This window comes from Sinocyclocheilus grahami, unplaced genomic scaffold (assembly GCF_001515645.1).
Source record: "Sinocyclocheilus grahami isolate Dianchi unplaced genomic scaffold, SAMN03320097.WGS_v1.1 scaffold12.1, whole genome shotgun sequence".
Lineage (NCBI taxonomy): Eukaryota > Metazoa > Chordata > Actinopteri > Cypriniformes > Cyprinidae > Sinocyclocheilus > Sinocyclocheilus grahami.
The window spans coordinates 3440905-3455567 of record NW_015505191.1 but is presented as its reverse complement, the minus strand read 5'-3'; the positions used below and the strand labels follow the sequence as shown (position 1 = coordinate 3455567).

Here is a 14663-nt window from a genome sequence, read left to right as displayed (position 1 = left end):
GGGGGGGGGGGGGGGGGTTGTGTGGAATAAAGTGGTGTCCCAAATCTGTAGGCCTGTGGGACCAAGACATTTAAACATTTGTTCTTCTATCAATAAAATGGGTCGCAAACAACTCCTGGATGTCCTTCTTTTCCAGATGTTCTTTTCGCCCTCTTCTGTATTTTATTTTCTCCCACTCTGATTCACATACAAGTTTCATATTTTGTTACACTCTGTATAACCAACCCCACAGTCACCCTCAAACCACAAGCTTTTAGTGGTTTGCCTGATTTATGTAACTTTTCATGTCTAAATCATAGACCGATCATTAAGGGCTTATTCGTTTTAGCCTTTATTAAAAACTTGATACTTTAACTTCGACTTGTGAATACAGCTGCAGTTTTACATGGGAATAAAGACCGACTAGAATGGAAATGTGCCCCTGAATGACAGTTTTGTCCTGAACTCCTTAATAATGTGAAACAACACATATGACAGCTGTTTTGAGTACAGTCATATAGTTAGCGGAACATCAGTTAAAGGGATAAACACATAGGCCTATTCCCTACTTTTAATGTTTACTTATGTACAGCTCTTAAAGCAGGGGTGCCCAAACTCGGTCCTGGAGGGCTGGTGTCCTGCAGAGTTTAGCTCCAACTTGCCTCAACACACCTGCCGTTAAGTTTCTAGTATGCCTAGAAAGTGCTTGATTAGCTGGTTCAGGTGTGTTTAATTGGGGTTGGAGCTAAACTCTTCAGGACACCGGCCCTCCAGGACCGAGTTTGGACACCCCTGTCTTAAAAGGTAGCAGTGAACAAAATGTTTTTTTATTCACATAATTCAATAAGTAATTCATATCCAGAAAGATGGATTTCTGTTAGCATATTTCTATTTACATAAAGCTTCGCATAGTCCTAAAACCGGACTATATCATGTAGGTGGAATGGACTGACAGATTTCGTTCAAAGCGTTCTGTAACTCCAATCCAACTCCAACCCGATCTTTCTATCTCAATGAGAGAAGCACATTGCAAGCGACCGCGGAGAGAAAGAAATCACCGACTCTTTGACTTTTCAAAACAAACTCCTGCATGCAACCTTTCGCGAGAGAAACCATGCCTACTTTTTCAAAAAGCCAGTTTTCGATATAGGATCCTTGCTCCCTACAACACTTCAGTATATTGACCTAAAATGCCCTCCTTGGTAAATTCAGTTTTACGTGTTAACGCAAACTTTCCTTGCGCGTGCTCAGATATGGCAGACTGAATGTCACCTGGAAAACTTATTGAGAAGACTCGATGGGTCTTTGTGAGACGAATTATTATCTATTTAGGTACCTTATTAAAGGTGGGCATAGCAAATAAGCAACAGTTAAAACGTGTGTAAAAATGTCTACAAATATTCCGTGTAGCTACATATTGCAGTCAGTTGTTCGTATAAGGACAACTGGGTGTGACTAAAAATATAAGCTTGTAAAATAAATAAATTAAATTAAATAGGAAAATTAAATGTACATATTGCTATTCATACTGTATAGGCTAAGTGGTTGCACCAGGTAGTCTGTCGAAGCCCCTCGGATGAGTGGTGATTAGTCTTCAGTAAATGAATAGAAAGGTGGGTCAGTAGCTGAATTGTACACGTTTCAGAATCAAGATCAGTGGTTCCCAACCCTGGTCCTGGAGGCACCCCAACACTGCACATTTTGCATGTCTCCTTTCTCTGACACACCAGTTTCAGGTCTTGGAGTCTCTACTAATGAGCTGATGACCTGAATCAGGTGTGTCAGAGAAAGGAGACATGCAAAATGTGCAGTGTTGGGGTGCCTCCAGGACCAGGGTTGGGAACCACTGAATGGCTGTTAATATTTAGCAAGCTGTATTGGAATTTTTCACCACAAGATGTCGTTCTTACACCAGTGCATGAATGGGGTCAATGGAGCAAGGATATCCAATAGACATTTTTTACATTCGGAAGTTCTTACAGAAGCACAGTGAAGAAATTGCTTGTCAGCAGGACGACATCACCTTTGTACCTAAGCTATAGCACTATAGGGTGAATATTACTTCCTTAATGTATAATATGGATATCATGTACTACAAGAATCCTAGGGTTAGGTAAGTGAACCTTTAAGGGCACTGGGTATTGCCACAATGACAAATTGCATCCCTTTTTTTCCTTTTTTAGATCAAGACAGCTCAACTCGCCTTTATTTCTACAGCGCATTATACAGTATAGATTGTGTCAATAAAACATGCTTGGTAAAAGTCAAGCCCACGCACCATTTATGCTCTTCACGGAATCATTTAAGAAATTATGGAAAATATAATATGCAGTTTTGGTGTGCCATTATATAACCTCCCCTTATATGATGATTATGTCACTCATTGGCGTAGAAATCACTACGCATGCAATTCCTACCACAACAACTGATAGTAAAGAATGTAGTTTATGCAGGTTTCAGAAAAGAGAAGAAAATAAAATCATACATAGACCTCCAAATTATTCATTAAATAAAGATCACTTAAATAGAATATAACTTTGCAGTATCTATGCAGTAATATATAGGCTATGCATATGTAGTTCATGTGCTGCGCTCTCTTAAGTCCCAGTTTGGATGCTGTAGATGTAGTGGGAGGGAAACCCGGTTCTTGGAGCGCTGCGCGCCGATGATGCAAAAGCTCACAGAGCCACAAGTAGTTGATGGTTTAACCTTAAAACAAAAGGCATACCCAATGAGCGCACTTGAGCACCTCCCCAAAATCTTCTGATTACAAGCGCTGGATGTTTACAAATGCCGCGCGCGCATAAAGGCGACAGATGAGCAGAGCCGCTTCAGTATACCGGTACAAGAAGGGCATGGAGAAGGGCAGACCGGAGGATTTCACACTTCGTGGACGCGCAAAGGCAACATTTTAGTGCAACCACATCCTGGAATATTCTTGCGTTCACATCTCGCTGTCTTTCTTATTTTGCGCTTTATAAATCAAACCGTTTTCTCGCGCACAAACATGTTTTTGTTGCTAAGGTCAGTTCTTCTTGTTAACATGTTCTATGCTCAATGGGAAATTGTGAATTCAATGCAGAGTCAGTTGTGCGTGCCCGTCAGACTGGATCATGTCAAGAACAATTTAGTCAGTACTGAAGACAACATGTTGCCGCAAACAGTTGTATTCAAAATAAGTGCATTTGAACAAGATTTTGTACTCGAATTACAGCCTGACTCCAGCTTCATTGCTCCAGCTTTCTCGACGCACACCGACGCAACTGCTCAAAATTCCGCGCACAGTGAAGATCTGAGCCGGTGTTTTTACGCCGGTGAGGTGAATTCTGATCCCTATTCCTATGCAGCGCTCAGCTTGTGCAAGGGGCTGCAGGGCGCATTCGGTTATGATGGCTGGGAATATTTCATAAAGCCGGCTTTGAACGACACCGACTGGAACGGTGTGCATGCGCATCTCATCAGCCGCAGATCTAACGCCAATCTCAGTGGAAACTCCACGTCAAGATGCGGCGTGGGCAGTGGTGTGACCCAAACCGTTGCACAGTCTTTGGCGAAGTTTAAGCACCTAAAGGAACAACACAAGACTAACGTCACTATGTCAGTTCTGAAAAACCGCTCGAAGAGATTTGTCTCCATTCCGCGTTATGTAGAGACATTAGTGGTGGCCGATGAATCCATGGCCAAATTCCACGGTGACGACCTCAAGCATTACGTGCTGACCTTAATGTCAGTGGCAGCTAAGCTTTACAAACACCCCACCATTCTTAACTCTATCAGCATCGTGGTTGTCAAGTTTATGGTGATTAACGAGGAAGAGAAAGGACCTAAGGTTTCCGGGAACGCGGCGATGACCCTGCGTAATTTCTGCACCTGGCAGAAGAAGCTGAACAAAAACAGCGACAAGCATGCGGAGTATTGGGATACGGCCATCCTATTCACAAAACAGGTAATGTGTTTCGTCAATAGGGGGCAGTATGAGAATCAACGAATCCTAGAATGATCCGGCTAATGTATCTTGTAGTAATTATATCAAGATGGCAGGCAACATGAAACAAAACTGAACACCACACATGCTGTTGCAATTTACTTACCCAATAATCAAACCAATTTAGACATGATTTATGATGACACTGTAATCACAGCTTTTAAGTCCAAAGGTGAACTGCATAAGCATAAATATGGTGTTTTGATTGTGTTGTTTGTAAAACAAAATAAAACAAAAAAGCACATGCTTTTATTCTAACCTAAAAGTTTTTATCTGAGCACTGGTACATAAAGCGTGGTTAAATTCTGAAATATGATTTGTATCTTGCAGAGTAATGGGCAGGCTGCAACAAGAGTGGCCTCTCCAGTTAACCCGCAGTTGCCACAGGCTTCCCATCATGTTTATAAGTGTTGTTAAGGTCATGGGTCAGGCCTGCCTTTGAGCTATTGCCCTGTATCGGCACTGCGAGTAGGAATGTGTGCTCTGAATCAGCAAAGATACAACTCGCGTATGCAGAATACTTAGCAGAGTGCTAAAATAAGTTGCTTATTGATCTCACTGAACTTTTGGAGTGTTATTTTTAATTGATAGTGTTTTAAGTAGTATTAGCCATTGTAAAGTTTTGAGATTGGATGTAGAACATCTAAACAGGCTAAAGCACTGATATAGAGTAATATGAATTTTTGACAGGTTTGAGAAGATTCTTTCGGGGGTAAATAAATAGTGTGATCATTTGGAGGTAAAGGGATAGTTCCATATGATTGATTGATTGATTTTGTTTTGAATATAGTGCACTAGTTATATGTTTTGACAGGTTTGAGAAGATTCTTTCGGGGGTAAATAAATAGTGTGATCATTTGGAGGTAAAGGGATAGTTCTGAAGCCATATGATTGATTGATTGATTTTGTTTTGAATATAGTGCACTAGTTATATAGACCACTTCAATAATCTTTTTTTTTAATAGGCTCATTGAAAAAACAACCTTTATTCCTTTATACACAAATTATGATTATTGGGACAAATTATGAATTAATAAAGACTTATTTTCACATGGTTCCTTTCACAATACGAGTGACCTCAAAACACTTTTATCATAGCGCATGATTCGTAAACTAAAACATTCTGACATTTGCATCACAAGACCAGCTCCATATGACTTTGCTGATGTAGTAAACTTGCTAGGTGACCCACCTGGTACAGCCAGACTTATGTTCATCTGTTTAGATTAAAACTGAACACACTTTTAGTAGCACCCAGCTGACTTTGAAACTCTTTGAAAGTGTTACAAAACGTACAAGAATCAATGTAATATCATTTTGCAGAAAAATCACTGGCACAGTTTTCCAGTAAACCTTGAATAGTCTTAAATTAAACTAAACCATACAATATTTTGAAATGACTAACTGGCTTTACTGGTTACCAAATTTGTATAAAATTCTGTTTGTTAATTTTGGTAGCATGAACTTCCTTCAACTTGACATCTACCTGTCCTTATTTAACCTCACCGCAGAATAAATGGAGCGTTGTTTCAATTTATTTTGGTACTGTTATTAGCTGTTTGCAGTGACATTGACCAGGGCAATATTAAGGAATGGCTGCACAAAGCTTAGCATTCAGTCCACAGTTTATGAATTTACTCGCACATAAACCCCTGCTTTGGACCGATTCACCCATGAACTCATTTTATGCTGTCAGCTGTTTTTTAGGAACACTCATATGTGTGAAAACTTTTCCAGCTCCAAAAATGCCAGATGAGCGCAATCATTGCATCCTCTTGTAATCTGCTTCAGTTACACATGACCTGAGCTGGACATCCAGACCAGTCATGTCTGCCTAGTCTAGATGACAGCTGTAGTGAATCATTCTGAGGAGAGTAAATGTTTTATTGTTTCTTCTCCAAAGGGAACTTATGAAGCATTTTAGCAAGAGAGCACAGTTACTCCCTACATTCTTCCACTCATTATATTCATTACTCCCTGTGGAAAGAGAGAGATTGTCGGGTTTCTCCTTGGTCTTGGATGACTCAAGATGAGTTGGAGAGGGGCTAGACTTGTACATCTGCTAACCTATATAAAATAAAAGTTTCCAACCTGAGTATGGTGTGATTATGCAAGTTTGCATAAATAATACAGTGAGAAAATGAATGAAATTACACATATAAATTGATGGACAAATTAATGAATGGATGGATGGATGATGATTGGTTAGATGAATTAATGGATAGATAAGTAAACTGTATAGAACGTATACATTGAATGTACAGATATATTGCAGATATAAAAATGTAGATTCACATTGTTTACTTAGTTAATGCACTGCAACCTATCGTGTTAAATAGCAAAAATAGGAATATTAGCGAACACAGACACTTTTTAATGCGCTAGTTGCTGTTTTCCATTCAGTTAAAATGAATGGGGATGGGAGTAGTAAAGCTTAAAAAGACATGAAAAGTAGTTCTTATGACTCATGCACTTCATTTCAAGTCTTCTTAAGACATGATAGCTTCGTGTAAGAAAAAGAAAAGTTGTTATTCACCTTCTGCACTGATAGACTTCATGAGAGAGAGAAGTACTTATTTGTGAACGAAACATTCTTTTGAGTCAGATCTTATCAATAAATCGGTTGATCAGGTTCACAAAGCAGGTTTTTAATAATGTGATCACAAATCAGATTGATCCAGTTCTTGACTTCATGAGGACTAACATTTTGGTCTGGCCCTCTCATAAAACTATTATATAACCTCAGATGACTTAAAATAAATGGAACTTTATGGTTCTTTTGTATCCTTGTTGAAGTTTTAAAGTGCCTTGTGCTTTAACGGAAAAGTGTTACCAGTACATTTTTAGAATTTTCTTCTTTTGTGTTCAACTGAAGAAAAAAGACAAATGGGTTTGGAAGAGCACGAGGGTGAGTAAATGATGACAGAACTATTTCTTTAAGCTGTTTATGTCAGCAAGGCCAATGTATACAAAAGATGTAAAGGGAGTTTCATACAGGACTATGGGAGATACACTAATGGGAAGTGTCCAGTTTCGTGGGGAGCTTCCCCTAACCACAGTCCCAGCTGCGAGCGATCTGACTCTTTACCCCTCTTTCTCCTCCTACCCCCTTTCAGTCTGTTTCCCATTACTAGTATTTAATGAGGGAGGGGCTGAGGGTGGTGAAGAGAAAGAAAAGCTAGAAAGATAGAGAGAGAAAACCTATGTGCACACAGTGTCCAGGCCCACCTGCTGCAGAGCTCCAATCCCAGCTGCAGCCTGAGAGTAAAACAGCATATCTTTCCATTCAAGTTGTTCAGTAATGACCTCATTTTCTGTCAAATGATGTAGTGGCATCAAAACCAGCAGTGGATTATTGTGGGTATTTTTAATCACCAATTAAATATTATGGCAGCAAATATGTTTTTTAATAAGTACATTTGCTGCAAGAAACAAGAAAAGTCCCAAAATGAGTCACTGCTGGCCAGTCATGCAAAAATGGAACAGTTCATGTTTAATAAAAACCAGAGCAAGAATTGTAACTAGGCCACTGTTGCAAGAGAGAGGCCAAGAGTCATGCTATGGCAACATGAAAAGTAACCATTACAACAGTGACACAAGATAAATTTACAAAGCTCTACATGCAACTGCAGCACAAGAACTACAGTTCACATCATACATGTGTATAGCATTAAGTTCATAGTATAAAAAATTCATGAATCTGCTTCAAAGAATCAAATGAACTACCATTGTTAGCCGCCCAGAAAATATTGCTTCCTTTGGCGTTGAACAAGCTGATGTAATTTACTTTATACTTTTACAATATACTTTGTATCATAAAATTGATGTACATTCGATATGCAAATTGCACATTCTATTGAGGGCTTATGTTTGGTTGTAAATATATGTATACTCATATACTTGACGTTTCATGTAGAGCATTACTGGTATTTTATAATGGATCCTTGTGTTATGTAATTTAGGTAATTGGGAACAGCAAGCCAGTTGAAAAGTTTGACTCAGCTGTTCATCACAGAGACAGAAAGGCGCATCTGCAGTTTATTTGCATTTTTTAAATACAGCCATTATCAAAGGCATTTGTTCTCTATCTCAGGCACTAATTAATAATGAAGGATTTGAGTTGAAAGCCTTTAAGAGTTATCGTTTAAGAGTCAAGCATTTACGGCACTTCACTTTTTTTTAAATAAAAATATAGGAACGCCAACCACATCTACCTATCTCAGACACAACAACGAGTCTATAGCATTTATTTGCAAAATACTGAATATCACTGCTAGTTCCAACTAAAGTTCCCTGCATCAAATCACATTTGCACAATTTGCCTTCTGAATATTTTCCTTTGCTGGCAAACTAAAAGTAACCAACAGCCTTGGGCTACATACTGTAGGCCCATCTCCTATTTTTATATAACAACATATTTGGTTTGAAAATGATCACTAGCTCGGGGCTTGTTGACTGCCAAGTGAGCTTGTTTTTTGCAGTTCATGTGGTTCTGAAGTTTGTCACATGGTACGATTCGAAATAAACTTTTTCATTGCGCTTGTTGGAACAGCATAAAATAACAAGATTGCAAAAACTTAATGCCTCAAATATTGTTGCAATCATTAGAAGAAACATCTAATTTTGTTAATACTGAAAAACTACAATGTAAAATAAAAATATAGGAACGCCAACCACATCTACCTATCTCAGACACAACAACGAGTCTATAGCATTTATTTGCAAAATACTGTATATCACTGCTAGTTCCAACTAAAGTTCCCTGCATCAAATCACATTTGCACAATTTGCCTTCTGAATATTTTCCTTTGCTGGCAAACTAAAAGTAACCAACAGCCTTGGGCTACATACTGTAGGCCCATCTCCTATTTTTATATAACAACATATTTGGTTTGAAAATGATCACTAGCTCGGGGCTTGTTGACTGCCAAGTGAGCTTGTTTTTTGCAGTTCATGTGGTTCTGAAGTTTGTCACATGGTACGATTCGAAATAAACTTTTTCATTGCGCTTGTTGGAACAGCATAAAATAACAAGATTGCAAAAACTTAATGCCTCAAATATTGTTGCAATCATTAGAAGAAACATCTAATTTTGTTAATACTGAAAAACTACAATGTAAATTGCTATGCGGCCTGTATTTAATTATGTGCTTGTTTGCACAGACACTCTGCTGGAAGTGTACATCTACCCGGGTGGCTAACCATGTAACCACTACTGCCCCACAGGGGTAGTGTTAGATAGTTTATCAGAGAAAGTACAACAACGATATAGATAGAAAGTGCGAAGGAAGGCAAGAGTTAGTGAGAGAGGGAAAAAGAGAGAAATGCACATATGGAACAGTTTGGATTTTATAAAGGCATAATGAATGTCGTATGTTTGCAATGCTGGATGCCAATTGGGTCAGTGCTGCTTGTGGAGCGTATGGGCAAGTTTCCCCCCCTGTTTTGCAGAGGATAAAGAGATGTCTTGCCAAACATGGAGATTGGATAAAAAACAATGGATAGATAAGTTAACTGAAATGACTTGGAAGTCTGCTCTCATTGCTTATCTAACATTATCAGCGCACAGGACCATTAGCTAAACCAGAACCTGCAATGGTCTGATTCTGTTTCCTCCACCTGGCACAGGCAGATGTCTAGAATCCAAAAGACCCATACCATATTTTATTACCCAAGCATGTCATCAGGCACTTGGGAGTCTGAACTCTGGGGGAGGGGGGTGAGTAAGTTTGAAAAATGTAAAATGAATTCACTGGATACAAATGGAGTAATAAATTGATCAGATAACATAAATAGGTGCTGATAAATATTACATAGAAAAAAAACACATCAATCGCATCGCAAGTTTTTTCTTCATACTCCATCCAACAATGTATCACATTTCAAATCCCGGTCACACAAGTAAACGTTTGTCAGGACAGGGTCCGGGTCTACAGTGTTTCTTATCTAATCAAATGTTTTATATAATCCCACTAAACAAAACTTGTGAACAAAATCATGCTATTTCATTGTCCTTTTCATTCGAGTTTAGAAAACCTCCAAATTCTAAGAATAAATTAAAGTATTATTCTCACAGCTGAACTGCTGGTAATATATGAATAAGACGCTGAGTTTGGGCCAAAAAGGAACTTTTCATGAAATTGTCCATGAATGTTTGTAATAGTTTCTGTATAGTAGTCTAGACATTTCTGGACTACATATGACCAAAGTAACAACCTAAACACCATAGCTATGAACAACCACAATTGTTCATGTTCTCCAATCAGCAAACCGTCTGCTTTCAGATTTGTTTGTGTATGTTTGTAATGAGCACTAATGTAAAGTTAAAAACCCTTGTGCATTAAGCAGCTGGTGTTAAGGCAGTGGTGACTATAGTTATTTAGAAAGAGAGCTCACACCTTTCCTGTTGCATGCATTTGTGGCAAGAGATCATGTTGCCTTCATTTAATAAAAGCCTACATTTCGAAAATTTGGCAACATTGCTGTATTTTCATCCTGCGAGTGTAGAGTCAAGTCTCAGAGTGAGTCACATTTTGTCTAACTAAACTAAACTGAATTTACTGGTGGATGACTTTTTTACAGACTTGTGTTTGTTTCATTAACCATTTATTTTGTCTTGGCAAAAAATATTATTGCAATTGTTATACGCACAAAATTATGTCTTAAGAATACACTCCCAACTAATATGTTTATGGCAGATGCCTGACTACTGGAAAGTACTTGGACGTAGTGAATGTCAAGGCATCCATCATCAGAAGGTCTAAAAAGACTAGGGAGGCTTTATGATTAGCCCCATGATGATTCTTGGGAGTTAGCAGCTGGATTCACATACATCAAGAAATGCAGAGAGAATGTGAGAACTAGGTCAAATAAAAAAAAAAAAGAGAAAGAGATGTAAAATATAAGAAGGCCAGATGAAACACTGTGTCCTTGTAGGCATGGATGTTTACTAAAAAATATTTTTGATGGATATGTATGAGTAACATGTCACACTGACTTGGAGCTTCATCCTAGACATCATGATTTATGTGGTCAAAGATGTCAGAGCCTTTGGGCTTCTGAGAGCAAAATGTGTTTTTGTGTGTTAAATGAGTTTTACTGTTAAATAACAGGATTTTTAACTGTCTCTCCTAAATGTGGTGAAGCTTCTGTTCCCTTTAAGTGTGTTGTGGCCAGAGAAACTCTACTTTTAATGCTAAGGTTACGAGCACATCAATGTTAGTCCTGTTTTTGGAATTGGTATAGGGTGTTGCACCATGGGATAAGGCTAACCAGCAAACCTGCTATTATGATGTTGATTCACTAAGGCTCAACAGATGTTTTGAGCCAATCCATTTTAAACTGTGGTAACACAATATAGGTCAGTCGGAAATTAATTTGGACTGAGATACTGCATTTTATACCAATAGAAGTTATAGCTAATTTGGGCATGTGAAATATTTCCATGTCAATTAAAAGCACATTCTTCTAGCTACCTATTTCCTATTTTTCACTCACTGTTTCTCATGCAATGCTAGTATGATTCTTCAGTTAATTTTACTGGCATATCTGTGATGCCCTTTTAATTATTATTAGTATTATCATTAATAATATATAACTTTACACCAGGATTAATGTGCCAGTGATTAAAAAACCAAACACCATTGTTTGGTTTTAATCACCAATTTAAATATTAGCTAAATATTCAGCTGTAAATTTCATCTAAATAATTTCGTTTCAGAAAAATTTAAATTACACTTACCTTTTTATGGGTTAAATATGATAAAATGTCATTTGTACTAACAACCTGAAAATAGTCCCCAGCTATGTAACTTCCAACGGAAGGCACGCTCCCTGTGCAAGCAGGTGGTCACGTAGGTTATGTTGGCGGAAGTTAGCCTATTTTCAGGCGCTGCGTAATATCATTGCGCCTGCTGCACCCACGGTACGGCAGCAAAGTAAAATGAAGTGAACAAATGATCAACAAGTTCTTAATGATGTGGTCTGGTTAATCTACTCTTTCCTAATGTTGGTATCAGAAGGAGGGCAAAGCAAAAACTGTTTCCACAACTTGGCGCTGCACAGCTTGTCTTCGGAGCAATCATTAGCGTTTGATTTCTGCATAGACCCACGTTTGCCTCTCTCATTATTTACACTACATGTGTGAATCGGTGGGCGGGACTAAACAGGCAGTTATGTAGAAGCAGGCGTTGATCTTCTTCTGCAGAGGCGGTGCTTATCCACACTATTACATCATAGAGTGGCACATTCCTCAACTTGTGATTTTGACAGACTGGTTTCATTATAAACTGTTTTTAGACTAACGAGATAGTTTTGAGTTCTGAAACCTACAGGATGTTTTCATAGTGCAATGACCTCTTATATGTCAAAAGATCAAGAGAATTTTGGTTTCTCAGTTCATGACCTCTTTAAAATACTCATTTAGTACATTGCACACTGAATATCACTGACTAACACTAACCACAGTTTCTCCTAAACTTGCATTCATATTATCAATCTCAGTACAAGCATGATGCTCCAATAACAAGCCCATTGCATCGTCATTTATTATATTTGGCGGTGCTGAAATCTCCTAACTGAATGCTTGCCAACCCTACTCAATATCTGGGTCTAGAACCAGTAATTGCAGCATCCAAAATCTTTTGGAGGATCTCCACAACATTGTCCCAGAGATAATGTTCATTGAGTTGGATTAGCTCAGTGGAGCAGCTGAAGAAAGATAAGCTCTATTGAAGTGGCTTGTTTCCCTGTAGGAAACCTCAGGCGGGTTTGCAAAAGTTTCCTCTCAAGGCCAGGGAGGAAATGTGGGGAGATGTTGGAGGTATTGTAGAAATGACTCAGCATAGCTGTGGTCCAACTGCTGACAGGAAAATTGTATTGTAATGATTGGGGATTTAAAAGGCAAAAATCTAAATTTACATTTTGATAATTTCTAGAGATGGTTCATTTACATCAGTGTAAAGTGCTGACACACATTGCATTTAAAATTTTCTTTTTTTTAAATAACTTGTGTTCTCACTCCTTTCTCCTTTCCTTCACCGCTACAGGACATGTCTTCAATATGCCACACGATAATGTTAAGGCATGTGAGGAAGTGTTTGGCAAGCTGCAGGACAATCACATGATGTCTCCCACTCTGATCCGGATCAACCGCACCAGTCCCTGGTCACCATGCAGTGCTGCCATTATCACTGACTACCTGGACAGTGGACACGGTAAGTAAAAGAAAGTGATACTGTGCATTTCCTATAGACCTGCACTTAATATGTTACATTTCAGGGGTCTGAGAGTGGTTTGCATGAATTTTGACAAAATGTGAAAGCTCACTTTAAAGTGAAACAAACCCCCTTAAAATAAACTGAAGTGGCCTGAATATGGTTTGCATAAAACATGAATTCTAAAAGCAACTCGATTTCCACTTTTGCATAATGCCAAATATGTTTGGCCTTTACAGGTAACCATACAATGGTAATGCCATGTGAAAGTGAAGAACAACAACACAGCAGTACTGAAATATAACACTATTTTTGAAACACGATTAATCTATGCTGAAATTTGCCTTTAAATATATTTAGATCAAAATTTAGTGTGTTCAGTTTAAAAGCATTTATTTTATATTTTAAGCTGTAGAAAACAAAATAATGTGCAATAAAGATTTTATTGATTGCATTAGTGTATATTGAAGCTACATTTTAATGTGAGGGTTGGAGCAGCTTGGCTGCATGTACTCTACTACGGTAAGAAGACTTGAATTTTCTTTTTAAAAGAAAACAATACATTGAATCAGCAATGATGCATTAAATGAATGAGGGTAAATACATTTATAATGTTTTACATAAATTAATAAAATTCAAATAAATGTTCTTTAGAAATGTCTATGAATCAAATTCAGAAAAAAATGGAACACAGTTTTCAGCAAAAATATTACACAGCACAGCTGTTTCTTGAGTGCCAAATCAGCATATCAAAATGATTTCTGAAGGATCATACTCACTTAAAATAGTTGGGTTAAAATGACCCAACAGATAACCCAATGGTGGGTTACTATAGCACCTACTTAATGTTGGGTTATTTTAACCCAATGGAATGGGTAGTAAATTAGTAACCCAATGCATTGGGTTAAGAAATAACTTATTTGTTGGGTTATTTGGACAAAAAATGTTTTGCTTTAACCATCCTGGTATTATTATTATTATTATTATTAGTAGTAGTAGTAGTATTGCTATGTAAATCAATAATAATACACAGCATACAAATATTTTGAAAACACTTTATTTCTATTACATTTAAAGTTGCAAAAACCTCTATTAAATTAAATAACTGGTTGAAATTGTCTTATTAATCACTTCCTTATCACATTAGGTTGCTTGCAATTGTTTTAGTTTACAAGATAAATATAAATTGACAAACAAACAGAACAAAGCTAGTACAGACAATGTAATTACAGCTGAAACAGGCTTGGGATATGCAATGCTCAAAATGTAAAATAATCTAAACCATGTATCAACTGCTTGTAAAAAGAGGATCTTGCTTCAGTGCCATTTCTCCCACAATGATGAAGGATGGATTGTATCCCAAAACTGCAGGACATGAGGGTATCGCCTTTGTTGCTCCTCCTCCTCCTCCAAATACAGAATGAAATTTGTTCCAACCTTTAAACAGAAATTTAAAATGGCTAATATGCATACATACATTGGAT

The 14663-nt window shown here is 37.8% G+C and overlaps 1 protein-coding gene and 1 pseudogene across 1 annotated transcript in view; both read left to right on the top strand.

Annotated features, from left to right (window-relative positions):
- The first annotated feature begins 2739 nt into the window (after positions 1–2739).
- On the top strand, positions 2740–3979 carry LOC107598139 (A disintegrin and metalloproteinase with thrombospondin motifs 15 pseudogene; annotated as a pseudogene).
- A 9037-nt stretch (positions 3980–13016) lies between these two features.
- The window catches only part of LOC107598129 (A disintegrin and metalloproteinase with thrombospondin motifs 15-like), a 13212-nt gene continuing 11565 nt past the window's right edge, over positions 13017–14663 (top strand). The window contains exon 1 of the mRNA XM_016289404.1: positions 13017–13179. Coding sequence (XP_016144890.1) covers positions 13026–13179 — 154 coding nt within the window. The 5' untranslated portion in view covers positions 13017–13025. The remainder of the gene's footprint in view (positions 13180–14663) is intronic.